At 37.8% G+C, this 26,551-nt stretch overlaps 1 protein-coding gene across 1 annotated transcript in view; it reads right to left on the bottom strand.

Annotated features, from left to right (window-relative positions):
• Positions 1-26,551, bottom strand: part of LOC306664989 (transcription termination factor 2-like) — a gene marked incomplete at its 5' end in the record, with an annotated part of 38,902 nt that overhangs the window by 7,526 nt on the left and 4,825 nt on the right. Inside the window, 18 exon segments of the mRNA XM_079146140.1 lie at positions 2,115-2,285; positions 3,024-3,157; positions 3,531-3,548; positions 3,551-3,612; positions 4,332-4,423; positions 4,735-4,888; positions 5,601-5,782; positions 7,417-7,522; positions 9,432-9,582; positions 10,714-10,833; positions 12,587-12,668; positions 14,077-14,204; positions 16,674-16,706; positions 16,709-16,852; positions 17,175-17,289; positions 17,599-18,516; positions 19,374-19,408; positions 19,411-19,439. Of these exon segments, the coding sequence (XP_079002266.1) occupies positions 2,115-2,285; positions 3,024-3,157; positions 3,531-3,548; positions 3,551-3,612; positions 4,332-4,423; positions 4,735-4,888; positions 5,601-5,782; positions 7,417-7,522; positions 9,432-9,582; positions 10,714-10,833; positions 12,587-12,668; positions 14,077-14,204; positions 16,674-16,706; positions 16,709-16,852; positions 17,175-17,289; positions 17,599-18,516; positions 19,374-19,408; positions 19,411-19,439 (2,674 nt within the window).

Genomic DNA, 26,551 nt, shown 5'->3' with positions numbered 1-26,551 from the left:
CCTTAAAATGACAGGCTCAATCTTCACTGCTTTTGCCTCTGCTTACTTTTCTAGGCTCATCTTTTGTTAATGATCTCCTCCAATGGAATTTCAATCATATCAAAAGTTGTCCTTCAATAAGCCATGCATAGTCCCACCTTTGTCTATTCTGTTCCCTCTCCCTTGGAACACACTTCCATATCAGCTTCTGTCACTTTTGGAGGCCCTCTTTAGGCTCCAAAGTATGGGTTATGCTCACTACCTATGTGCTACTATTTTGTTCCTACAATTTTGATCCTACTATTATAGTCCTAATTACACTACATTTAATTGCTTATTAATCATCTCTTTCTTCCAGGACTTGATATGCTTCAAGGGGTCAAGGCAGCACATGTCTGACTCATTTCTGTACTCCTAGCCCCTAGTACCCTGGTGGAACAGAGAAGTTACTATCTTCATACTTGCAAAAGAAGAAAGTGAAATAGTTTTATCTACTTTAAGGGTTGCTCCAAATGTCAATGAAGAAGTGAACCTGTTCAGACTGAGGAACAACTGTTAAAGCTTCCAAACAAGCTCTCTGGGTATTCACCTAAAATCTTTAGGATGCTTTTAAGTCCACATGGAAGTGGTCAGTAAGAACATAGCAACATGACTGTGGAGAGCAGCTGGGTTCACTCTTTTGACTGCTAAAGCAAAAGACATTTCAAAAGTCTCTAAGGACCCTAAAGTTCATCTCCTGAGTGGTAGAAAACTGGACCAGACAGCTATCAGGAAACAAATACAGTTTTTACACTGCCATGGCTGTTCCACATGGGAACCCATATTCCTCATCAGTAAAATGGGGTTGAGGTGTGCTAAGCTCCCACCTTCTAGGCTATTGTTACTATGATTACCTGAGGCTGCTTTCCAAACTTAATGAACATTCTGATGGTTGGGCAGGAAATGAAACAAGCACTCTACATTTGAATGAGCAGGAAGAAAAGCAGTTAGGCTTGTTTCTAGTTAACAATAAAACAGAGACACTTAGTTGCCTGGTGTCTCTCAGCATCAGGAGGTTATATAAGAAGCCATGATTCCCAGATGAAAAAGATGGCAGGAGGTATTTTAAGAAAACTGAAGTAGGAGGGCTGGATTCATGGTCCAGGAGCTGGGGTTAAATTCCAGGAAGATGATTCTCCCTCATGAAAAACTTTACTTGGTTTGAACCTCTATTAAGGGGCTGATGTTAGAAGCCTTGTGAATAAATATATCTGATTATCAATGGTAAGGAAAACAAATAATTAAGAATATAAGTTTTAGCTAACTCTGAGTTCTGGAACATGAACTCTAGCCACATATGGAGCTCTTCTTATATCTCTCTCAGCTATTTGTGGCAAAGACCTGGGTAGATGTTTTAAAATTTTAATTAAGAGGCAGCTTTTCTTTAAAAAAAAAAAAAAAAAAAAAAAATTCCATCCCCTTGGCAATAAACTCCTTTCTATCTACACTTTTTTAAGCCTTTCAAAAGACAGGCTGAGGTTCAGAGTGGCAACTTAAGATCATGATGGAGAGAGAAACAAGGCATGCTTTCAGGGTGTGCAGGATAACGGAGCACATTCCAAACCCACAGCAAGAGAGGACTCAAGTTACAGCACAGCTCAGTCTTCCTCTAATAGGACTCTTTGGCCTTAGAAAGCTTGACAAAAATAGAACAGAATGACTAATGTAGATAGAAGGCCATGAAGAAAGTGACACTCACAGATGGAAGTCTTTCAACAAGTCAAAGCAACTGGTGCTCATGTGTATTACAGAATCCCTAGGCTCAAACCTCTTGAAACTTCAAGTTTTCCCTTAACAAATTGCTCACTTGCTTAGGTCTCATTGCTAGCATAACGTGACAGCCTCCTTTCCAGTAATCCATGACAGAAAACCTGCCTTGATAGCAGAGCTGTTCCAAACCACTCTCTGAACATCCACTATGTCATGAGGTTTTAGGGTTCTTTGTGGCATAAAATGAGGTAATGGGTCAGCTACCATCTAATAGTTCTTCCTCTACCATCAAATGGCTCTACCCACTTGGACAAACGAGGCACTCCTACACAGGAAATGAATGAGAATCCAGCTATCTCTACTAAGAACAGAGGTGACGAAAGTACCTTGGTGCTCACTCGTGTGTCTTCAAAAAGTTCCACCTTGAAGGATGTACCATTAAGGGAAACAGTAGGAGATGGTTCTGAGTCATGGAGTTCGGACAAGGTCAAAGCACTGAGCTGTTCCTCCAGGGACAAGACAAGGCCTTCGCTCTTCAGTTCTGTAGGGTCCAGGGCCTAAGCAGAACAAAGAAAGGGACAGGAACAATTGGGCAGTGGAAGCAGCATGCAATTACTTGCTGATGAGGTTCTGATTGTTTAACGCTTCAGAGAACAAAATGCCTTGTAATTTATCTTCAATAATTTCTCAGAGAAACCCTCCTTAAAGTGTGTTCTACAAGTTTTTTCAACCAATTAAAGAAATACCAAATGATGGAATTTTTAAAGACTTGGACAGATAAGATGATCATTCTCTCTCAGCTAGAATAATACAGTTAATTAAGCAGCTGATGATCAAAATACATTACAACAGCTTCTCGAATGAATGCTATGTGCCTCTTAATTTTGGATGTGCCTCTATTCAATGTCAAGATAGTTTTTCAATTTGTATAACTACTTGAGTTTTCATATCGAAACCTAAAAGCCTTAATCCCAAATACCAATAACTGAATTAACCTTAGGACATTCCAAAATACTGCAGCATTCACGAATTTCCTTTTAAAATAAAACGTGACTTCCCATTCTCAAAGTCTATCTAAAGTAAAACAAACAATAATGGTGTGTCTTCGCAATGCCACAGGAATCAAGACTAATAAATATTAACATTTAAAGCAAAATAAACAAGCCCCTCCTCTCTGCTCCACCAAAAAAATAAAACAAAACAAAAACTCAAAACACCATTTCCCTTGAACCAGTCAAATGGATCCCAGCTATAGAAGACTGAAATTGTGACACCATGCTAAGGCCTTTTCTTACCGACTTCAGTAAAGAAAGATGGCAGCAACACTGACGGAGTCTCAGCAACTGGGACAGTATGTGAACGGTGCTGGATCTCTGTGAGTCTACTGCCATGGTCTGCCCAGGCCCACTGGACCCAAACTCCTGTGCCACTTCCAAGAGAGAAGACAAACCCCAGGAAATCGTATAGGATTTAAAACAGAGAAATCTGGGGAAGAACCAGGAACTTGTTGGATCTGAGATTCAGTGATATCATTATACCTCATTTTTATTAAGCCAAATGAAATACCCATTTTCTTTAAAGACAGACATGTATTTTAACAAAGCAGATTAAGAAAGCAATAAAGAAGTTTAGATCACCAGGTCCTACGTTTGCAGGTCAGTATATTTTACTCTGGTTTGAGGTTCTTAGGTTAGTCTACTCTCTTGGACCTAGGATTCACAACCTTTCATATCTGCTATTTAACTACATCAGAATCCCCATTTTCACTAGTGATATGTATTTATGAGTGTCCCTCAGCATACCTCTGCTGAATGGATTACAGGGCTTCTTCCAGATTGGTTGTTTCCACTTTCATATCTTTTTAGATAGGACTGCAGAGCACACCTGCCTCAGATCAAAAAAGAAAATGCACAAATAATGGTCACTAACACTGAGCAGGTTTACAATGGTCACTGCTTAACTGTGCTTGCAAGTGGGACCCTGGCAAATTATAGAAGTGGACTTGATAAATGATGCCAAGCTCATAGCAAGCATTAGCCAAGGTATGGCAAAAGAAATAATTATTGAAAAAACAAAAATCCCTTTTTAAAGTCAGCTAAAAATATAAAGAGAGAAAAAACATATTTACATTGGAAATGAGAGTTATTAAGTAGAAGAGAGGAAATGTAGAATTCAGGGAAGGACAAGACTTCTAATCAAAGTAAAAAGAAAAAACAAGAAGGATGGCAAAGCATTTTTTTTTTTTTTTTTAAAGTTCCAGGGAGATGCTGGGTTACAGGGCAAAGGTCAATGAGAAATAATTTTCTAATACAGCCCCAAGTAGAACAGACAGCTCCAGTTTTCAGTGACCATACCCTATGACTTCTATGCAAGGAAGCCAATGAAAACTAGGTTGAAAATTTTGCTTTTATTGTGTGTATGAGACAAAGATAAGCTAGGGTGAGTAGAAGCAGGAAAAAAAGGGGACAAAAAAAGAACACAGATATTCAACACATCAATAATACCATAAATTCAGTTTAAGGAAAGTTGACCCTCTATTGATTCCCAAGCAAAGACAGGAGTAAAACAATGCATGTGAGAAGTTGCTTCTTTACTGCACACACCTTGATCTTGCAAAAAAGACACTATAAACCAGCTCTTCATCTTCAGAAAGCTTTAAACGGTGCAACTGAAATTTACGTTGGGGCAGCCTCACCTGGAAGAATAAAAGAAAAAGGAAGGTGGTATGAATCTATACAAAGTAACTAAATGCTACAGAACAAATTCCCCAGATTGACACTGGAAATCTAGCCAACTCCTTGGAAGCATTTCCCACCCATTGAAAAATAAGACAGTGTACAACAGTACTGCTGGAACATGAGGCGCAGGATGCAACTCCAGGCCTCCTCAGAGAAAAATGCGAGATTCAGAGGCTCCTGAAGCACAGCAGATGGCTGTTCAACCCACAGGGATCTGGTCATCCTCCTTTCTTAGCCCCCACCCAGGAATAGGCAGAAATTTGGTTACCAAGGGTTTGCCAGTAGAGTCCAGTTGGTCCTTTGTTCTCCTCAGCAAAAGGCTCTTGGTTAAAATACTTAACCGTTCTCCTCCTTTCTTTGAACCATTGTCAACCTGACTTTTCCACAGATTGAACTCATCAAATGGAGAACAGCGGAGAAATCTTTTTTGTTCAGGAGGAAGGACACGGAATAGGGAAGAAGTATGGAAGAATGGAGTAATGATTCATAGTATAATACAAGGTGAAAACAAATCAGATTTTTTTTGTTATATTGTCATCCAAACATTTTTTGAGTGAATTTCAAAGCAAATATCTGCTACACAAATCAAAAGGATCCAAATCAATAATGAAAACCACATTAAAAATGTGAGTTTCTCCATTAATAATATTTACATTTATCACAAGACATATAACCTACAGCTAGAGTTTATTCCTAAAGTTTCAAAAGCTAGCAAAGAAAATCCATATTCTCTTATGGGCAAACTTGAATGAAAGGAAGTACTTTTAAATAAGCATTCTTTTCTACTGGCCTCCAGTAAGTTGTAGTTCAGAGTCCAGTACATGTTTTAAAGCAGAAATAGCCCAAAATGTTCACTGGACTAAAGAAAGATGAATTTTGCTTCCTTTATTTCAATCTTTCCTGTACTCCTGTACTTTTGCATACAGGACTGACTATAATCAAAGTCCTCTATCAGTCAGTCAATCACCATATCTTCTCATAAATATTAATTCTTTTGCTCTTTAAAGGCTGACAGGCTTGCCATTTGCTACATGAGATAATCTGACACACACCAGAGTTTTTATCGTGAGATATGAAATAATGATGAAAGGTTACAGACAGGGTTCATAGTTACATGATTCCAAGGCTACTCACTTCAGCAGTGAATACAGATCCAACAAGTTGTTTTGAATAGGGGTTCCAGTGACAGCCCAACGGGCATGGGCTTGCAGCTTACACACAGCAATGGATGTCTGCACACGGGGATTCTTTACATTATGAGCTTCATCCAATATGATTCGAGCCCAGATTATTTGAAGCAAAGGTGTTGAGATGCCCTAGAGAGTGAAATCCAGCAACACTGTGGGAACTCAAATATGTCTTCAAGGATTTAGGGGAAATCACAAACAAGTAGTGAAGAACAACTCTGACCCTCTAATTTGCTGAGAGCTGTTACAATGAACTAAATTGAGAAACTAGGAGTAGAATCTCTTAACTGGTTCCAATACATAGGCCACTGGAGAGTATCAGTCCTTGAGAGTAAGATGCCTAAGAGCAAAATGTTTTCTAATTTGAGTTTTCATTTATTCTTTCAAGGCACATTTGGGCAATGATTATGGGCCAGGACTATAGTAGGTATTCAGTTTGCAAATTTACTCACTCCATAAAAATAATCTAATAATTTAATATAAATTTATTTAAAGCCTATGTTTTAACGTAAGATACAAAGTCAGACATAAAGGGCAGTTCCTACCCTTTGTGAGCTCAAAATCTAGCAGGGGAGAAAAACAGACATAATTACAACATGATATGTAATGACATGGTATACATACAGTAAATCACACTACATAACTCAAAATAAGACAAGCGGACTCCAGCTGCTCTTGTTCACTGTTGGCACCCCAGATAAGATAAAACAGCACCTGACAAGTAACAGATACTCCATATTTGCTGAATAAAATTGTGTGCTATGACAAAAGCAAGTACCAGGTGCTAGAGAGACATTCAACCAAATGGTGGGTAGGGCGTGGTCCACAAAGGATGCTTGAAGCAGGTTAAAAAACAACCTGAAAAAAGGAGTGGTGACAAAGAAGTACATCACAAGGGAGAATAAAGTCACAATAGCATGACAGAGCATGACAGGGACTACATGACTGCACATGTGGTGTCACAGAGGGAGAGAGAGAGAGGAACAGGCGCACTGGCAGAGCTAGATCGCCAAGTGCCTGATACATCATGTAAAGGGGCTTGGAGTTTAACCCCGAAGTGATGGAGAACAACTAAAGAATCTGAGAAGTTCATTATCTGTAAGAAGTCAGGGTTGCACCATGAGCTGGAGAAGTGTCTAGAGATCTCCTAAATACAGAAATCAGTGAACATCATGTCCTAAAAACCAAATTTAGCTCTTGGGACAATACTGTATTTGGGGTGAGGGAGTCCCCACAATGATTATGTGATAAAAACTCCACATTATGTACCAGATGCCCTGGATCTGCCTGAAGACACTTAGGGCTTTTTTATGGTTATCATTTAGTCTCTGGCCTATCTGTAGCTCTGTTGTTTGCAACATCCTTTTCTGGAAAGTAGAGGGGAGACAAGGAATGAGGGCTTAATACCAAAACACAGGTACTAAAAAAAAGTCTGCACAATAAAATGAATCATGAGAGTATACTCCACATACTCTAAGATAAAAATAGCAACAAGAGGCTCTCCTTTTTTGTGTGATTATTACGGCCACAAAGCAGTGTAGTTAACTTTAACTCTATAACACAGCTGAACACTGTGCCAAGTCTCAACCTTCATCACTGAAGTTGTTGTCTAGGATATAAGAGATGGAACAGAGAAAGAACTACTCATTTCCACCAGGGGAAGAGCACTGCTGCAGATTCCTTAGCTATCTCAGAGGCTGTAAAAGATTCCCATTAAATGATGTGTGACTCCAGCTCTACTTGCCTGGCAACCCAAGCCTCACCTTCACACTGAGGTTTGCACCTGGGACCTCTCCCTCATGCTTCACTGTGGGAATCTCCTTGGCCAGAAGGCTGTAAGTAGTAATCACGATGTCATACATAGAGAGGCTGCATAGATACGACAGAAAACAATAAACAAACAGTAAACAATCCCTCTATGGACAAGAGGCATAGTTAATGTCTTTGCATAAATGCCTAGATCTAAGAGATTAGACAGCAGAATCAATTAACACATATCCTTACACACACACACACACACACACAATTTTTGAAGAGATAAACTTTACCCAGTTGATTTTCCTATCTCTAACCTCTGGTCATTTTACATCTGTTTCACTACAGCTAGAATAGCCTACCCCTTCCCACCTAATGAATCAAAAGGAAAATCTCATATTAAGCTTGATATGAGCTGGCCAGAACAGAATGTAGGGCAGGATTGGGAATGGACATTTAATAGTGATTTTTGAGAAGAATTATGATAAAGTCCCAGAGAAAAAAGAAACCCTGAAAGCACTGTTCACTTCACATCAATGTTGCCTTCTGCCCACCACACCTTGCTATAACAGACTTGTGAACACCCATTAATGAGCTTTGATATTTAGCTATAAAAGTGCATGCTATAAACTTTCAGTTTACCTTCCCTATGCTCTTTACATGTAAAAATTCTTATTACAGACATACATCTTATTCCAATGAATATCGTGTACCTGAGAGAACTGCAATAAATATTTTTGATAAAAATTATATGGCTGATTCAGAGAGGCAGTAAAGTCTATAAGCTGCCTTACTATCATATAAGAAGTATAACTGACAATGATTCCAATCAGTCAACTCTCACATTCTGAATAACAAACCAGTTATGCTCAAAGTGCAAATCAAGTGAGATCAAATTTATTTCCAAATAAAAATTCAGAACAAAGACAGGCATTTTAAGTACTCTGTGCCAAAGAAGATCTGCAGGCCCACCATTGCTGCCACAATACCTCCTGCCTGCTGAAGTGACCATCATCATGAAAATTGTACTTAACACCAAAGGTCAATAATCTGGCAATATAGTCCCCAAAGACTGCTGCCCTGTTGTATAGCAGATAAAAATCCAATATGAAAGGTTAAGGAGATTACCTAAAAGAGGAAAACACTTGGTTCTCATCTTTGATTAGAGTACTAAGTATTCACCCCAGATTCTCACATTACAATTAGAAACAGAAAAAAAATTCCTTTAAAGTCAAAAGACAGGGTTGGGGATGTAGCCCAGTAGTAGAGAACTTACTTAGCATGCATAAAGCCCTGGATTCAATCCCCAGCACCATATATATACACACACAACAAGAGAAATACTAGGACCAAGGTTACCATCTGGAGTACTCTTTCCTCCTTCCCAAGAATCCCCTTACGGAATTTATAATTAGGTTTAATCAACCAACATTCTTTTTTGTTTTGCCACGCTGGGGATTGAACCCAGGGCCTAGTACATGCTAGGTACATGCTAATCATTGATGTACATCCTTTGCACCAAATCATTCTACATTCTTAAGTCTAAAACTTCTTAAATGGTTTCTATATGAAAAATATAGCCATTAGAAAACACACACACACACACAGCCTGTAGCAACTAAACATTAGAATTTTATCAAGTTACTCTACAATACTGGGATGGTCCATTCACACCATCAGGAAAAGAATGAACAGAACGTGAGTTCTTTAGCAATCAAGAGATACTGTGACATATCCTCATTTACCAGAGAAAGCGGTTGCCACCTGGCTGACAACTCAGGCATCTCAGGCCTCTTACACAGCAGCTTTTGTGGGAACAGGGACAGTGACATGACACAAGAGAACACCACTATCTCAAGATGTTTCTCTTGAGACACAAAGACTGTGTGGTGATGAGAGTGAATCTGTCTTTGGTCTTCACACATATGTCAGTCCTAAGTGAAGAATCAGGGCGAGCAAGAACATCAACAGGCCCCTTAGCCAAGTGCTGGAGGCCCTAAGCCTGCAGCACTTCTGCACTTACGCTTTTGCGTTCAGACTCCTGTGTGGCCCATGATAGAGATAGACTCTTAGTTTGTTGCTGTTCACACGTTTCTCGACCTCATTTTTCCAATGATGGATGAGGGAAGCAGGACAGACAATTAGTGTTCCATGGGAAGTAAAGTCAGAGGAGTCTTGAGGTGGGGGAAAGAAATCAATACTTAGTTACATTCATTAAATAGCCTTTAACTTCTTTAGGGCATTATCTTTCTCTTGACTCGCTTTTCTCATTTAATCAATATTTTTAACTGTTGATCTTATTTCTACACAGAGCCGATAGCAGAACAGGAAATGGAAGAGATGATCTTTTAAGTCAAAACACTTAATTATTTATTTTCCCCTACAAAAGTGTCAGACAGAAAAGAGGCTTAAAGAGCAATGCCTTTTCAGAGTGGCCAGGACTAGAACTGAATCATTTCCTTCTGAGTTGATTTGTTACATGGCAGTGTTATTATTTTTTCTGAAAAGCATAAAATGTACCTCTATGTTAAAATCTAAGTACAAATTACTATTGGTCAATTAAAACACACATACGTAAGTATAACGCCCTCTTTCAAGGTGAGCGAACATCAGTTTAGAATCATGAAGTGATGGAGTAGTGTACCTTCACCCTCATCTCTGTGTGTCTGTTACTCTACACATGCTGTCACTCCACTAGGAGCGAGGATCCAGCTGTAGTGCTCATCAGAGGCCCTGAGGGCAGAGGACCACAGACTTCTGTCTATCTAACCAACTCAGGACAACTATACTTGTGTACATGGTAACTTACATGTGGTTATCTATACATAACATAAAGGATTCTAAAAATATGAGTGAAGTTACTACATTTTAAAAACTTGGCTAAGATAAAATAGAAATTGTCTATCATCTGGAAGTTTCAGAAACATGGAAAATGGCTTCCACTACGGAAGCTAAAATGTGGATTTTTGACACATCTCCCTTAAAAACCCTAATACATTAATTTGGATCTACCCTGGAGTTTAGTAAAATAATAAGTACTAGGCTCAAACTAAGACTTCTAGAGCGGTAACCTTCTCAGTAATTTTTTTCTAATCACAGATCAAAAGAAGCTTAGATTAAAAGGAAAAAATGATCAGTTATAATTAGCATATTCAGCATCAGAAATGATACCACAGGAAAGCAATGTGATACTGGCTTCCCAGTAGATCAATTCAATATGACCAAAAGTGTCCTTCTAGCTTGAAAGTTTCCCCTCCCAGCTGGTTCATATGACATAGGGAGTGACATCAGGCACTTTTACCTACCATCTTTAGAAAGCCATGTCAGAGCTATGTCTTCATCCCTTTTTTGGCTTTTCTCCTGATTTTTTTGAGTTAGTATGAGTGCGATCATTGTCAGGGTTTTTCCTAAGCCCATATCGTCTGCTGGAAAATAAAAACACAATCAAGATAGTGAATTACTTAGGGTAAAGAATGGACACAACTTCAGTAGAAACCACCATAGACACTGACCCCTGTTCTCTCTGAGGCCAATGCCATTTTAGTCCCTATTCTTTAGAAACCCCAGTGGGTTCTTTATCTTCTTTGTTAAAATGAACCCTACCTCTTGCTACTTAGAGAACTAAGCCAGATATTTAGTACAACTCTTTTAACAATTAAATCTTAAAATATAGATCTTATTCTAGTCTCCACAGTACACTGTTACCTAACAGTGTATCAACTGATAACTATTCCTGCTTGATGTCATTGTCTAGTCTTTTTATCTGTCACCTTAAAAGCAAAAAACGAGAAAACAAAACGAAAAACCTAGCAGACATTTCCCACCATTTACTTTTCTGGTGCTATCATACTTCTGGACTTCAAGAGTTAACTTTAGCTGGGCACAGTGGTGTGCACCTATAGTCACAACACTCAGGAGACAAGGCAGGATGATCACTTGAGCCCAAGAGTTCAACACCAGCCTGGGTCACAAAATGAGACCTCATTTCAAAAAAAAAAGAAAAGAAAAGTTAATTTCAAACAGTTCTCCATGGTCTTAATTTATTCATCCAAGTTCATAATTTAACACTTCTTGGGTACTATCATTGTGCCAGTCCCTAGTCACTGAGCTTATCTAATTTACTCATCATATTCTATTCTGTACTATTTCCTTGTCTTATTAGATTAAGACACTGAGACTCAGTCATCAGGCTATTATATTCACTTAAAATAACCATCCTTATAGAGCAGAAATTGAATGTCAGAGAATGGGCTACGATTTGAATTCTGGGTCTACCACTGTGCAGAAGAAGAGTCAACATAACAAGTTTGTCTACTAACTTCTGAGAGGCCTACTTGCAAAGTGGGTCCTTGGCTGCTGTCTGGGAACTCAGATTTAGGAAGGCTTCTCACCATTTCAGAACTGGTAAGAGTGGAGCAAACTGCTAACCATTTGTACAGACAATATGGCTCTTGCCAAACACCTGCTTTCTTTCTGGGAGTATGGAATTTTCGTAAACCATAGACTGTAACTACCTATGTGACCAAAACACTGAGCACTGAATCCCTAGCAGGTTTCTCAGGCTAGAAATATTTTACATATGTTGTCACAACTGTTGAGAAATTAAGTGTGACCCATGTGACTTCACCAGGAGAAGACTGCAGAAGCTTGTGCCTGATCTCCCCTGGATTGTGCCCCACGTGCCTCTTCCTTTTGTTAATTTTGATGTGCATCCTTTACTATAATAAAGCAGAGCTGTGAGTATGCCTATATGCTATGAGACCTACTAAAAAATCACTGAGCTCTTGTCAGAAGCATCTGATGACATTAGGCAGCAATAATTTCTTCCAGTGCTGGGTAAACAAAAGTTAAGATCAGTTGGTGACATGGCTGTGGCCACTGCTCCTGGAAATTTGGCCTCCAGCCTGGCAAGCCACAACTCCCAGAGAGTCCCACAGAAAACACTCCTCTGCCTAATCAACTAGAATTAGCCACAACTGCTTCTAATCACCTCTTCCTAGAGCTGTGTACTTCTGAGCAAGTTGCTTAATATTTCTAGATTTTAGTTTCTTCATCTATAAAAGGGGAATCACAGCACCTGCCTCATGGAGTTGTGGAAGGGATCAAATGAAATAACACATTTAGTATGATGCCTAAACATTCAATAACTGTTGGCTCTTACCATAAAAGCAAACTTACCCAGAATTCCACCCTGTGGCTTTTGACTTTCCCGCCATAGTAACCAGGCTAACGCCTGCTTCTGGTGTAGTAGCAGAGGGACCTGACATAGGTAACAATCAAATATGAAGTACAAATTCTTAATGAAAAGCTGTATCAGATCCTGGCTGCACAGACTCCACCCTCACTTTTATTTTTTACAAGTAATCCCTCTAATATACTAGTTATCATCTTATAAGCTGTTCATCAGTCCTTCCAAGTTTAGGCTGTGGCTTACATTCAGCATTTCTATTCTTTTACTGGTTCATGACAAATAGCAATTCTTTTGCATCCTTGTGGCACCCAGTGAGAGTCCTGATGTGTCTGCTTAATTAGTCAAAGTCAGTTTTTACTGCTTGCAGTCAAGACCTCTGAGTGCTCATCCTATTTTCACTAACCATTCTGTGACTTTTCTGATTATCTCGTAAATCTGACTCTCCTCTTTAACCAACATGCCAATTTGCATTGCTAGTCATAAATTCAAACAGCCCTTTAACTGGACACTTCTTCCTGCACCAGTCTACCTTTTAAGTTGTGAGAAAATTAATCTTCCTTAAACAATTCTGCTCAAAATTCTACATTAATTCCATCATGTATTTTGAGTTACTCAAATCAAATTCCATCACCAAATGCCACAGCAAGGAGTCTCCCTTCTCAGAACATCACCTGCTCCTCCCAGCTCACGAACTAATGATTTCTGATCATTTATTGATATCAATGTCTATATTTACCCTCTACCCACCATTCCCTCTAATTGTCTAATTGCAGTGTTTTGTTTTTGTTCACTCTGCTATCTGAAGACTTACAGCTTCTTTAAGGCAAATAGGCAGGCAACAGATAATTACTGCCCTAGAATGACATTTCCTTTAATTCCTTTTGTACTTTGTATATTACATACAGTACATTAAAAGGCACACTATCACTGCCTTACAGTCACTTTCTAATTGTTTTATATATGTTGCCCGTGCACTTAAACCCTACTGGTTCACTGCAAATAGCAATTCTTTTGCATCCTTCTGGCACCTACCAAAATTCAAAAAGTGGATCTTTTGGTACTATATAAAAGTTTATTACTTTGTGACTTAAAAAAGGAGGGTTTGCAACAGGCACTATGATGCACACTTGTATACCCAGAGACTTAGGAGTCTGAGGAATTTAGTAAGACCTGTCTCAAAATAAAAAATAAAAAGGGCTGAGGATGTAGTTTAACAGTTCTCTGTGCAGTTTAGTGGTAGAGTACCCCTGGGTTCAATTTCTATAAAAAGTAAAAAAAAAAGAGGGTTTTGTTTCTGTTCTTTACACTATTCATACATGAAAGGAGAAAATATTGCAGGGAAAGTCACTAAAGCCTCTATTTGTAGAAAAGGTACATGAGGAGAGGACTTTATTGGGCAGTTTCACAATGGTCTCTCTTCAGGGGGCCTGGGGGGCTGTTAAGAAATACTCTGTACCATGAGTCTTCACTGGCTCACCTTCAAGCCAGGTGGATCTTCTGCTACTGCTGTTTCACCAGGACGTGACTCCAGTGATCGATGCAACTCATCAATGGCTTCACTTGTTATTTTCCATACTGGATGAAGGCGATCTTGGTTCCTAGGGCCTGCATGCAAAAAGGTGTTAACTAAAGATGTCACAAGTACTGTGTTCTGGTTAGAGCTACAAAGTCACAAGTAAATATTTGCAGGTGATAGATCTGTATTGACTTAATTCTTGCCTTCAATTCACACAGTCTCTCAGGCTTCTCTATCTCCATTGTATTTGTTTTGTTAAACCAAATAAACAATAACCATAATAGTACAAAATAATAAAAAGTGTAATAATAAAATAAGGTAACTCATAGTTTTTATTATTATTATTTTGTACGTGTGTGTGGTGCTAGGGATCTTTGCCAGGGTCTCACACATACTAGGGAAGTGCTCTACCTCTGAGCTATACCCCTAGCCCAATACGTGATTTTTTTTCTAGATAATAATTTCATTAACTAAAATTAAAGTATAAAACTACATTAGAATTAGCAAATTACAAGGGGCATAAAATGTTTAATTAAGGCAAGATAGATTAGAAGGTGTTCTTTCTACATAAAATATTTGTTACAAATCAATATATGCTGAGTACTCAACAGAGATCAAAACAGACAGGACTCTTGACCTCGAAAATCCTGCAACAGGGGCTGAGGAGATAGCTCAGTTGGTAGAGTGCTTGCCTTGGAAGTACAGGCCATGGGTTCCACCCCCAGCACCCCCCAAAAAAAAAAAAAAAAAAAAAAAAAGAAAATCCTGCAAAATACAACACTGGCATACAGAATCCAGAACTTATTTTTAGGGTTTTGAAAGTTGACACAGAATATTACAAAATTTGGTCATGATCTCCTGAGATATAAAAGTTATATCTCCACATTCACCCTAGAAAAGGTGGTAGAGAAAAAGGTAACACCACCCAATATTTTAGGAAGAAAAAAATCCCTGGATGCAAAGAAGAAAAAGTGACAGAAAAGGTCAGGCTGGAGTTGGCCATTGGCATTTGACTAATCAGGGAGAGACGACTCCTAAAGTGCAGGTCATGAGCTGACTGTATAGGGTACTGCATTACTGTTAGCCCACTCCTTCTGCACAGAGAACTGCTATAGAAATTAGTAATAACTACAGGTGTCTCAGCTGTTTGCAATTAGGAATGAAGCATTCTAAATAAGAGGTTTCTAGACAAATGAAAATTACTTAAATGTTAAAATCTTTAAAAAATACCTTAATGGAATTTTTTCCAGGACATTTCACATACTTTTTACCTTATTTATCTAACATAATTTGGACTAGGAGTGTAGCTCAGTGCTAGAGTGCATGCTCAGCACAAGCAAGGTCTTGGGTTCAACAACAGCACTGCAAAAAAAAAAAAAAAAAAAAAAAAAAAGAAAGAAAGAAAAAAGAAAACAAACAAACCTGACATAATTGAATGTTTCCCTAGGTGATTTGGTCACCATTATATTACAGAATGATGCTGTAACATGAAATGCTCTCAAGAGGCCTCCTCATGAGTCAAGGTGGCTGTAATGCTAGAACAAGTATGTTTTTCTTCTCCCTTTTAGAGTGAACTTAGCTTCAAATGCCCTACATCTATTTCTCACCCCCTTGTTTATACTGCTTTTCAACTTTTAACATCTCTGGCAATTCTTGGTTGGGAGAAAACTGAGTTTAGATCTCCTCACTCCTGTGAACCAGCCAACCTAAGCTCCTGCCTCCTGATTGGCCAGCTAGTTCATCAGATGACATCGTTAAGACTTCACCTGAGATCTTCATTCTGCTGCTACTTCTAAATTCAAAGTTGTTCAGGAAAACACTTAGCTAAGCAGGTGGGTCAGTCACTGGTCTTCACTCACATCACTTCTCTGCTCTCCCTTCACACACATAACCCAAATCGCACCCCTACAGAGGAAAGAATAAAAATGCAATCCGTTGCTCTTCCTGCCTCATGATGATGTTAGCCAGAGTATTCATTCACAAGCAATGCCTAGGTGACTCCTATTTCCCAGCCACTGGGCTGACTGACGAGCACACAGTGGTACAAGGTAGATGCTCCCTGGCCTCACCAAGATCTAAGTAACACCATGATCTTTAATATATGTGTAATTTTCAATTCAAGAGTGATTTCCCCAAACCTGAAGGTCAAATGTTTTCACTGTTATGTGGAAGTGAAATCACAATAAAAGGGGGAGGGGAAGGAGAGAAATTCAGTAGATTAGACAAAGGGGAACAAAAGGAAGGGGGAATAGGAATAAGAAATACAGTAAAATGAATATAACATAATTTTCCTATGTACACATATGAAAATACCACGTGAATCCCACCATGTGCCCACCCACAAGAACAGGGTCCTAATTTGATTTGAATAAGATATATTCCAGGCTTATATAATTTTATAAAAATGGGTTTTATTGTCATGTATAACTAAGAAGAACCAATTAAAAAAAAAATGAAAGAATGGTTTCTCCCTCCTCGCAGACACAAAGACATCTGCTAGGTGGCATTTAACTCATAGGGGTAGCACTTCACAGCAGGGCCAGGTCCTGGGATCTTACCTCCAGAGCACTGGCTGAGTCCTCCAGCAGTGACTGGCAGTCTGCCTGTAGCCTTACATGACCCAGAGGCTGGAGATCATGACCCAGAAAAGGCTCAGAAGACACCAAGTGAGGAGGGGCAGAAGTATTTTTGGTGAGGGTACTCTGTTGTACTTGAGTGTTACTCATCTCATTAGTTCCTGCTCAAGATACAAAGGAAGACTCAATTAAAGTTCAGAAAAGCAAGTGAAGGGGCTGTATGTATGGAGGAGAGGGTGGGATCACTGCCATTCCAATAAGCCAGGGAAGGCTTCCCAGAGAATGCAGTATTTTAACAGTGCTGAAGCAATAAGAGGCTAGTCCACAGGAAGTAGAGGAAAGTTTTTATAAAGGATAGGAACAATTTAAAAGAAAGTCTAGAAGCAAATAAGATGGGAAGGTAAATGAATCAATACATTCTTTAACAAAAGTCTCCCATAAGGTTCACAAAAACCCTGGGTTCTGGGGCATAACCTGCTTTACCTTGCTCTGGGGAGAGAGCAAGAGCACTGAGTGCTTCCTCCAACCCCTGGATTTGCTTGAGTAACTTTTCACCTTTGTCTGGAAGAGCCTGGATATTCACCACTGCCAATGTGCTCTGAAAAAACAAATGGATTGATAAAGTTGTGAGAGGGGTAACTTCAGATGTAAAAAAGTCTAGCCTGCCAGAATGCTGAAAGGATGGTCATTTAAGTATGCATGTAAAAATCATGATTTTTTTTTTTTTTTTTTTTAAGTTCAGCTCGCTTACTAGCCCTGAAAATATAAGGATAGGAAAAGGCTAAAACTTAACATCCACTTATAAAACCTTCCCAACCAACATACTGAACTCTTCTGTAAGGGTCCCCTAGGTACCCACAGCAAGCGATGTTCTGACCATAGAAATGAAGCACAAGTCAAGAGTTACCTTCTTTTGTTTCAGTTGTGTTGTAAGGTACACTCGCTGAGCAGCTGAGTCAGAGGATTCTTCCTTCTTGGAAACATTTGAAGCAGCAGATATTTTTCTTTGCATACTTTGAACAGGGAGTTGAAGGTTCTCTGTTTTCTGTGAATTCATAGTCAAGTCAAAGAGTAGGGGGCTTCCTGGTGTACAGGAAACATCATCTTCCTCACTTTCACCACTGCTGAAGGCAGCATGGCGCCCCTCTCCCAGGGAAAGCCCTGGTGCTGCTTGTCCTTTAGGAGCAGGTCCCTGGGTCTCAGAGGGCGCCTGGAAGTGTCCCTTGGGCAGCCTTTTCTGGAAGGTCTGCATGCCCGAGCCATCCTTTGCCTTTGCTTCTTTAGCCTCCAAGTTCTTGATGTGCCCCTTGCTGAGGGCCTCCCCTTTCTGGGGCTGACTTACTGGGTTCTGACCATGAAACTTATGAGGCAAAAGTTGGGTTTCCTTTTCTCTTGAAGATTCTGATTTGTTTTGGACATCTTTACTCTCACCATCTGACTTCTGAGGAGATGCAGATGGTCCTCTCAGTTCATTCCCTAGGTGCTGTCTGGATGTAATTCCTTTAGTTTCCTCTGTTCTCTGCTCTTGCTGCTTCTCTTGAACTTCAGATTGCTTTTTCTTTATCACTAGACCAGAGGAGAGCTCTTTCTCCATCCAGCAGTTAGATTCGGGCTTTTGATCCAAGGGCTGATCTCCCTTTTCCCTTGACTTCTTACCAGCCATATTTTCCTCCCCTTCCCCTTTGACAAACTGTTTCCAGAGAGCTGGTTTTTGATTCTTGTCAAGCACTTTGAATGGGTTTCTTGGCAGGCTGGAAGGATGAGGAAATGGCTCAGATGCATACCGAGAATTATTGGTTATAGGATGTTCTTTAGAATTAGGATCCTAAGGACAATGAAAATAATTAATCATAATATAAAATATTAATATAACCATCTTATTTAGAATGTCTTTGTCAGAGGAAATGGAAATAGTAACAGTAAAAGCAATAAAAGCAGTTCAATATTTCTAAACACTTCTGCATCTAAATAATAATAGATGCCAAACTCACAAAGAATAGTTTCTTAACTTTCAACTCATGGTTCCTTCTCTGTCCATAATCATGCTTTTCCAGGCCCTGAGGGGAAGTAGGGACTAAAGCAAAGTGTTTTTACAATCACAATAGTCACAAGTTATACTTTTCAGTAAAACCTATTCTCTCAAGATGAACTTTTCCCCAACCTAAACACTGTCCTGCTATGCTAACTTTGATTTTGGCTTTCTGAAGGTTTACTTGGAAGAATCCAGAATCATATGTTCAAGCCATATCTCTGCTAAAACAAGTTTCACTGCCTCTCTAAACCTAGTTCCCCTAGATATCTGTAGGACCTCTCCTAGTTTTAACATTCTAGAAGTTTATGAAATTATACTTAGCCTATCCCAATATCAAGTAGGTACCGATTTGTAAGAAAACAGGGAAGTTAGCCAAGAAACTCTAATCTCTTTTCTAAATAGGAGAATACTAATTGTATTTAAAAACCCTTGAAAATATTTAAGTGAAAGAGGAGGCAAATAATTAAATTTTGAGTATAACAAATGGTCCTTTGAATTAAGAGTCCCTCTGGGTCTACCTTGCTTAAAGTCTTTCAGAGACAGTTTGACGATAAGCAACCAGTTAGTAAGACTTCAGGGTCTTTTCAGTCAACACCATGTATTAAACAGTCTTAACATATGAGTTTTGAAAACATACAAATAATCCCTACCTGCCATGGAATACTTCCACACCAGTGTTTCCCTCTGCCTTGCTTCTAGTGCATCGGAAGAATAATCTAATGAAGTATAAAACATAAGTAATTACAACTACAAAAATTCTTAAAATAAGAGATGAGTTTATTTTAATCCAAAAAAACATCTAGCAACTATTTGATCCTGGTTTTGGGAGATCAATTGAAACCAATCATTCTTATATACACATAAAAAAGCATAGGATATTTTTAAGGGCTAGGAAGGAAGCAAAGATGACCTGGTAACCAGAGAAAGCAGACAGTTTTATTCTTTTTACTCTATAAACAATGACTGAAAGGGAGACATGATCAACAATAGCTGCCAAAATCAGAAAAAGATAACCAGACACTGTGTGTGCTGGGAGACCACAATACTACCTAAAAATATACGCTACAAAAACAAAAACAAAAATAAAACAAAAAGCCCAACAAACTAAAAACAAACCCAAATGAGATCAAACTTACAGATCCAATCACCAACTCACAGAAAATACAAACAGAAGAACATGTAAAACTAAATCATCAGGGAATAGAATGTGCGTAGTCTTGACACTGGGAAAAAACTATAGGATCTGATTCCTTCAACAAATTACAATGTATTTTCTCATTATTCCCAACTATGCTTTGTCCTTTGTATATAATGATTAATAATGATATATTATTAATGATTTATAATGATAAATAAAGTAGAACCAACTGATTTTTTTTCATTACCAAAAATGATTCCTAAAAACTATGAATCAGTTAAGAGGTTTAAAAGTACATATTTGTTTAAATAGGTAATATACTCAAACAAAAGCATAAAAGGCAGGGAAAAGCTTGCTTCTTCCATACTTTATCTTCCCCAATCACCTCCTGTCCAATATGTAATCATTCTTATCTTTCTATTCACCTTACCAGAGATATTCAAATCCATAGTGAAGTAAAAATTATTTTTTCACCTTTATTTTTATTTTTACAGACTGCATTTTGATTCATTGAACACAATTATTACAATTATTAAAAATCATTAAATTTAAATAAATAGCTCATATGTATATGCAAATATTCAAACATATGAAAAAATTTGAAGCCTGAAAATACCTCTGGTCCCAATCATTTCAAAAAGGTATAATCAATCTGTACTAAATATTTTTTTTTGTTTTTTTACTTGATATACCTTACAAATTCTTCTGTAAGAATGTATATATGAAGAGTTTCCTCATTCATCTATCTATATGAATCTATCTATTCATCTATCTATTTTTTTTACAACTGAAGTTTTCCACTTCGTGATATTATATCATTGTTAATTGAACCCCTCCTCATGGACAATGAAATCTTACTGAAAGGATTTCATCAATAGGATCTACTTTAAAGCTCAATAATGTAAACTTTCAGAGAAAGAAGAAAATACATATTGAGCACCTATGTGCTGGGCACATTCCTAAAGTGCTTTACTTACATTCTTAATTAAGTAATCTAGCAAAGTAAAACTTTTTAATTAATTTAATTAATCCAGATTAATTAATCTAGACTGGTTTCTCTATTTTAGGATTAAAAAAACTGCCATTATCAGGGAATGCCTGTTATCTCAGCTACTCACAAAGCTGAAGCAGAAGGATTGCAAGTTTGAGGCCAGACTGGGCAATTTAGTGAGGCCTTATCTCAAAAAAACAACAACAAAAAAAAAAAGAAACAAAAAACAAAAACAAAAACAAAGAAAAGAAAAGATTAAAAAGGGCTGGGGATGTAGCTCAGTAACAGAGCACCCTGGGTTCAATCTCCAGTATTGCAAATTGTAAATCCACGAAGATGACAGTAGAAAAGTGGAAATATATTCTCACAGAGAAAGCAAATATTGATTCTAATTAAGGAACAGCTTAATTTCTGCAGTGTATTAATTATTTTTCAGGACAGAGGTTATTAGCAATAATGATGAAAAAACCAGCTAGAGGAAACTAGACCTCTTCAATCGTATTCCTCACCCGAAGATAAACCCTCCTTCTGATTAAAGGTAACTGTCCAACCCAGCACAGCACTGCCAAACATATTCACTTCAGCAAGGCAGAGTCTCTCAAGCTCCACAAACCTCTTCCAGTGCTACCACACAATTAGCTCTGCACCATCAGACACTGTACTGGACTGTTCCCTATGGCAGTTTCCTCTTTGTGAAGTAGAAAAAATAACAGTACCTATGCCTTCTGGTCAGTTTGAAGATTAAAAGCATTAATAAATGTAAAGGTAAATCATAAGTTCACTCTTGCCAATCATTTTGGTTATTTCTTATACACATTTCTGCTTATGTTGTTCTGCCTACAACACTTCTTTGTCCTTTTCTCTATGAAAATTTTAAAGGTGACTCACAATCTAGCTCAAATCTCAATTCTTCCATGTCCTCAGTGAACTTCTGAACAGGTTATTGGTCTTAGAGTCACATCTGAACACATTCAATTTAGTGCTCTAATAGGCAGGTGGACTGCTTTCCATCTTGCTATGTCTAATGCTTATCCCAACTGTGTCAAAGGACCCTTAGGGGTAGAGTCCACATCTTTACATGCTTCATCACTAGAAAAACACAAAGCTGGATTTTTATCTCATTCTTTTACACTAAAATTCAAGATAGAACAAAAATGCAAAAAACGGACCTCTTAAGTATTTGAAGAAGGAAACAGAGATGAATGTTTTTGTAACCCCCTAAAGTGAAAAAGGCTTTTCTAAGATGACATAAAACTGTAAAGATGAGAGATAAAGAATTTAGTAATTTTAACTACATAAATGTTTTAAAGTTCCATATGGCAAAAATACTATAAGGAAAATAATATGTAATGGCAACGAGAAAAAGTAATTGCCATAAACATATCACAAAGGGCTGATATTCCATACAAACAAGACTACTTCACATGTGCATGATACTCTACACCACCCAGTAGGTCCTGACTTTATGGGTGGGGTTCTTGATGGCTGGTGGCGCTGAGGGCCTTTGCAGGGATCTGGCTCATGCACAATTGCTTTTCTATCATCACTCTACCTATTATATCAGGGCTAGATAGTCTGCAGCTCAATTTTACCCAATCACCAATAACACAAGGAGTTTTGCAGACATGCAGGCATTATTAAAAGTAAAATATTGAATATCCACTACAACCAGCTATTTAAAGTATTAAAATGTGTTTTACCTGTTTGTAGACAAAGGAATATTTCCATCTCTTTTGATCCCATGTCTTTGAAAATAACAGTAGATAGAGAAAAGAGAGAGAACCTGAACTTGGGAGCTTGATGACAAGGTCCAACAGGGTGTGCCATATGTCAAGGCAAAAGTTCTTCCCTGTGGTTTTCTGAGTCTATTCTATTTTTCCTTATTATCTCTACACAGAATGCCATGTCTGAAGATCTAGTCAAATGGTGGTGAGTGATGCCATCTGGCGTTTAAATCAAAGAACTACACACAAATGCAGCTATGCCACAGGGTACAGAAAACAGGCATCTTAGCCTTGGCTTACCCCCTACTCCGTTCCTTTGTTGCACTTGTCTCCTGGCTTTGTTAACCCCAGCATAATCTACATAATGATATTAACCAAGGTTATAAAACACTCAAGTTCTTGAACAGAAAACTCAGTTTGTAAGAAGGAAAGGAAGCTCTTCTCAAGATCCTTCTCAAAAGTCCTGGCTTAATGCCCTTTTTGTTTGCTAAGGAAACCATCATTTATGTTTTATTTATTTCTGCTTAAATTCTTTTTTTTTTTATTTTTTTTATTTTATTTTTTACTTTATTGTAAACAAATGGGATACATGTTGCCTCTCTGTTTGTACATGGCGCAAAGGCATACCATTTGTGTAATCATAAATCCACATAGTAATGTTGTTTGATTCATTCTGTTATTTTTTTCCCCCCCCCTCCCACCCCTCTTTACCCTCTATAAGTACTTTCTTCCTCCATACTTGCCCCCCTCCCTAACCCTAACTCTAACCCTAACACTAACCCTTCCCTCCCCCCCATTATGTGTCATCCTCCCCTTATTAGCGATATCATTCGTCCCTTGTCTTTTTGAGATTGGCTTATCTCACTTAGCATGATATTCTCCAATTTCATCCATTTGCCTGCAAATGCCATAATTTTGTCATTCTTTATGGCTGAGTAATATTCCATTGTGTTCTTAGCCTGTACTACCTATCAGGGTGCTTGGTGTTTTTTTGTTTTGTCTTCAATTTGTTGTATATTGAGAACCATATTTATTTATCCCAACACAATCTTTTTTGGGGAGATGGGAGGTACTGGGCACTTTGTCACTGCGCTACATCTCCAGCCCTTTTTTTATTTTTATTTGAGACAGGCTCTCACTAAGTTGCTTAGGACCTCGCTAAATTGCTGAGGCTGGCTTTGAACTCGTAATCCTCCTGTCTCAGCCTCTGGAGTTGCTGGGATTATAGGTGTGCACCACAGCACCTGGTCCAAAATAATCTTTTAAAATCCTTTTATTCTGGACTTGAGCAAAAAGAAAATATTTAGTGTATTCTTTTTCCTTCTATTGCAACACAACGATTACCTCTCAGCCTTATCTACCTGATACAAGGAGTGTTAATGGCAAATACTCAAGATTCTATCTTCAACCTAGCTCTGTTCAGAGCTGCACATTTACTTTTCTAGCTGATTTCACATACACTTCAGACACAATTAGTCCACAGCTATACCTATTAGCAACACATCCAAATCCTGTACTGATGTTACCTTTCCCTCCTTGTCCCACTTAGTATAAAATCATCTCCCAGAAACCACATCTAAAACTATTTACTGAGCACTAATAAAGTGCCAAACACCAGACTGAGCACACCACACTTTATCTCTGAATATTCAAAACCCAGGGAAGTCAGGGCTGCCTTGATGACTATTCCAGATGAGAACGCAAAGGAAGAAACAAATGGAAATGTCCTACCAGAAAGTGCATCTTATCAACTGTAATTCTCTATACAAATTTTCTCCTGCCTAACTGCACTCAATTCACTGCCTAACTTCACTGCCATTGCCTCAGTTCAGGCCCATATCTTTCTTTCACTTAGAGAAAGTAGGTATGTTCGGAATCAGCAAGGTTTGAGTCCCAGCAAAGTCACTTCATAACCATGGGGCCTCAATTGCTTTCTATACCTCTCTAGTGGTATTTCCTCATCTGCTTATCAAATAGAACTATTGAAACCTATTGCTCAGATGAATATGAAAGATAAAGAGATAACACACCATGTAGTAGGTATTCAATAGTAACTATTATTTCAGCTCTTTGCTTCCATATATTCACTTATTAATTACCATGGTCCTTTTAATGCAAATTGGAAATCCTTCAGTTGCCTTCTGCCACCTACAACGGTGTTTCTGTATTGTAGTAGATCCCTAGTGGTATGTAAATGATTTTAAATATCAGGAGTACATCCAGATTTCATGTAATAAAGCATACCAGACCCACTATAATGATGTAAAGATAAAAATCTTTTAAAATTTCACGTATAACAGCATTGAAAAACATAATAAATGAGGAATAAGTTTAACAAAAGGGCATAAAAAACTATAATGAAAATGATTTAACAATGCTAAGAGAAAGTTTTAAGGTTATAAACAAATGTATCATGTTCATGAATTGAAAAATTCATATTTCTGTCTCTTCTTCAAAAATTGATCTATATAGATTCAATGCAATCCCAACAGGATTTTCTGTGAAAATTTAAAATGGTGATCTTACATTTTATATGGAAATACATAGATCCTAGAATAGCCCACACAATCTTGAAAAAGAATAAAGGTGGAAGATTCACACTATTTTTTATCTGATTGTGTAAGAATATGTAAACAGATCAACAGGACAAACTAGCAACCCCAGAAATAGACCATAATTGTGGGTCAACTGATTTTCTATAAAGATGCTAATGATTTCAATGGAGAAAGGAAAATCTTCAAAATGTGGCACTAAAATAACTGGATAACATATAAAAAAGTAAATGAATTTCTACCCAGAGTATACAAAATTAATTTGAGACAGATTATAGATCTAAAAAAAAAAAAAAAAATCCCCATCTTTGAAAATCTATCTATTGGAGATATTTGTGATTTTGGCATAGGCAAAGATTTTTAGAAAGAAAATAAAAAGCACAAATCATAAAGTGATGATAAACTAGACTTCATAAAAATTAAAACTTGTGTTCTTCAAAAAAAAAAAAAAGTTAAGAAAAACCAAAGACTGAGAGAAAAATTCATAATGTCAAAAAACTTGTATAAAGAATAAAGAATTACTACTCCTACTCAATCATGAAAAGACAAATAACAACAGTTTTAAAATAGGCAAAAATCCCAAAAGTTATGCTATATGATTCTATTTATACAGCAAATTTGAAAAGACAAAATTTTAGAAATGGAGAACAGATTTATGGTTCCTGGGGGTTAGGGAGAGAGAAAAAGGAGGGTATGGTTACATAAGCAGAACAGAAGAAATTCTGTGGTGAAGGAACTATTCAGCATTGGGACTGAGGTGATGGATATGTGAAACTACAAAATTATAAAAACTGAACACCTACAAAGTAGTGTAAGTAAAAACTTATCTTTACAAAAAAGATCAGTACATTTTATCAGTGTCAATATCCTGGTTGTTTTATAAATGTTAACTACTGGTGGAAACTGGGTAAAGGCTACAGGGGATCTCTGCATTATTTCTTACAAACTACAAGTGAATTTAAAATCACTCAATGAAAATTTTAATTAAAAATAGGCAAATATTTAAACATATTTCACTGAGTTTCTGAAAGTGAGTAAGTGCAAAAAACAAAGATGGCACATTCATAAATGGAATTCAATTTAGTAATAAAAATGAACTATTGTTGGGCACAGTGGCACATAACTGTAATCCCAGTGACTCGGGAGGCTAAGGCAGGAGAATCTCAAATTCAAACCCAGACTCAGCAACTTAGCAAGGCCCTAAGCAACTCAGTGAGACTATGTCTCTAATAAAGTATAAAAAGGGGCTGGGGATGTGGCTTGGTGGCTAAGCACCCTCGAGTTCAATCTCTGGTACCAAGAAAAGAAAAAGAAAAAAAAAAAAAAAAATGAACTACTGTCACACAATATGAATAAATTTATTCATGTGCTCAGGTGCAAGGGCACATAAAGTATACTTAATTGATGTGAAGTTCAGAAACAT

The sequence above is a fragment of the Sciurus vulgaris genome, assembly GCF_902686455.1.
Source record: "Sciurus vulgaris genome assembly, chromosome: 1".
In the NCBI taxonomy this organism is placed as follows: Eukaryota; Metazoa; Chordata; class Mammalia; order Rodentia; family Sciuridae; genus Sciurus; species Sciurus vulgaris.
Note: the sequence above shows the minus strand (reverse complement) of the source record. Positions and strands in the feature narration are given on the sequence as shown.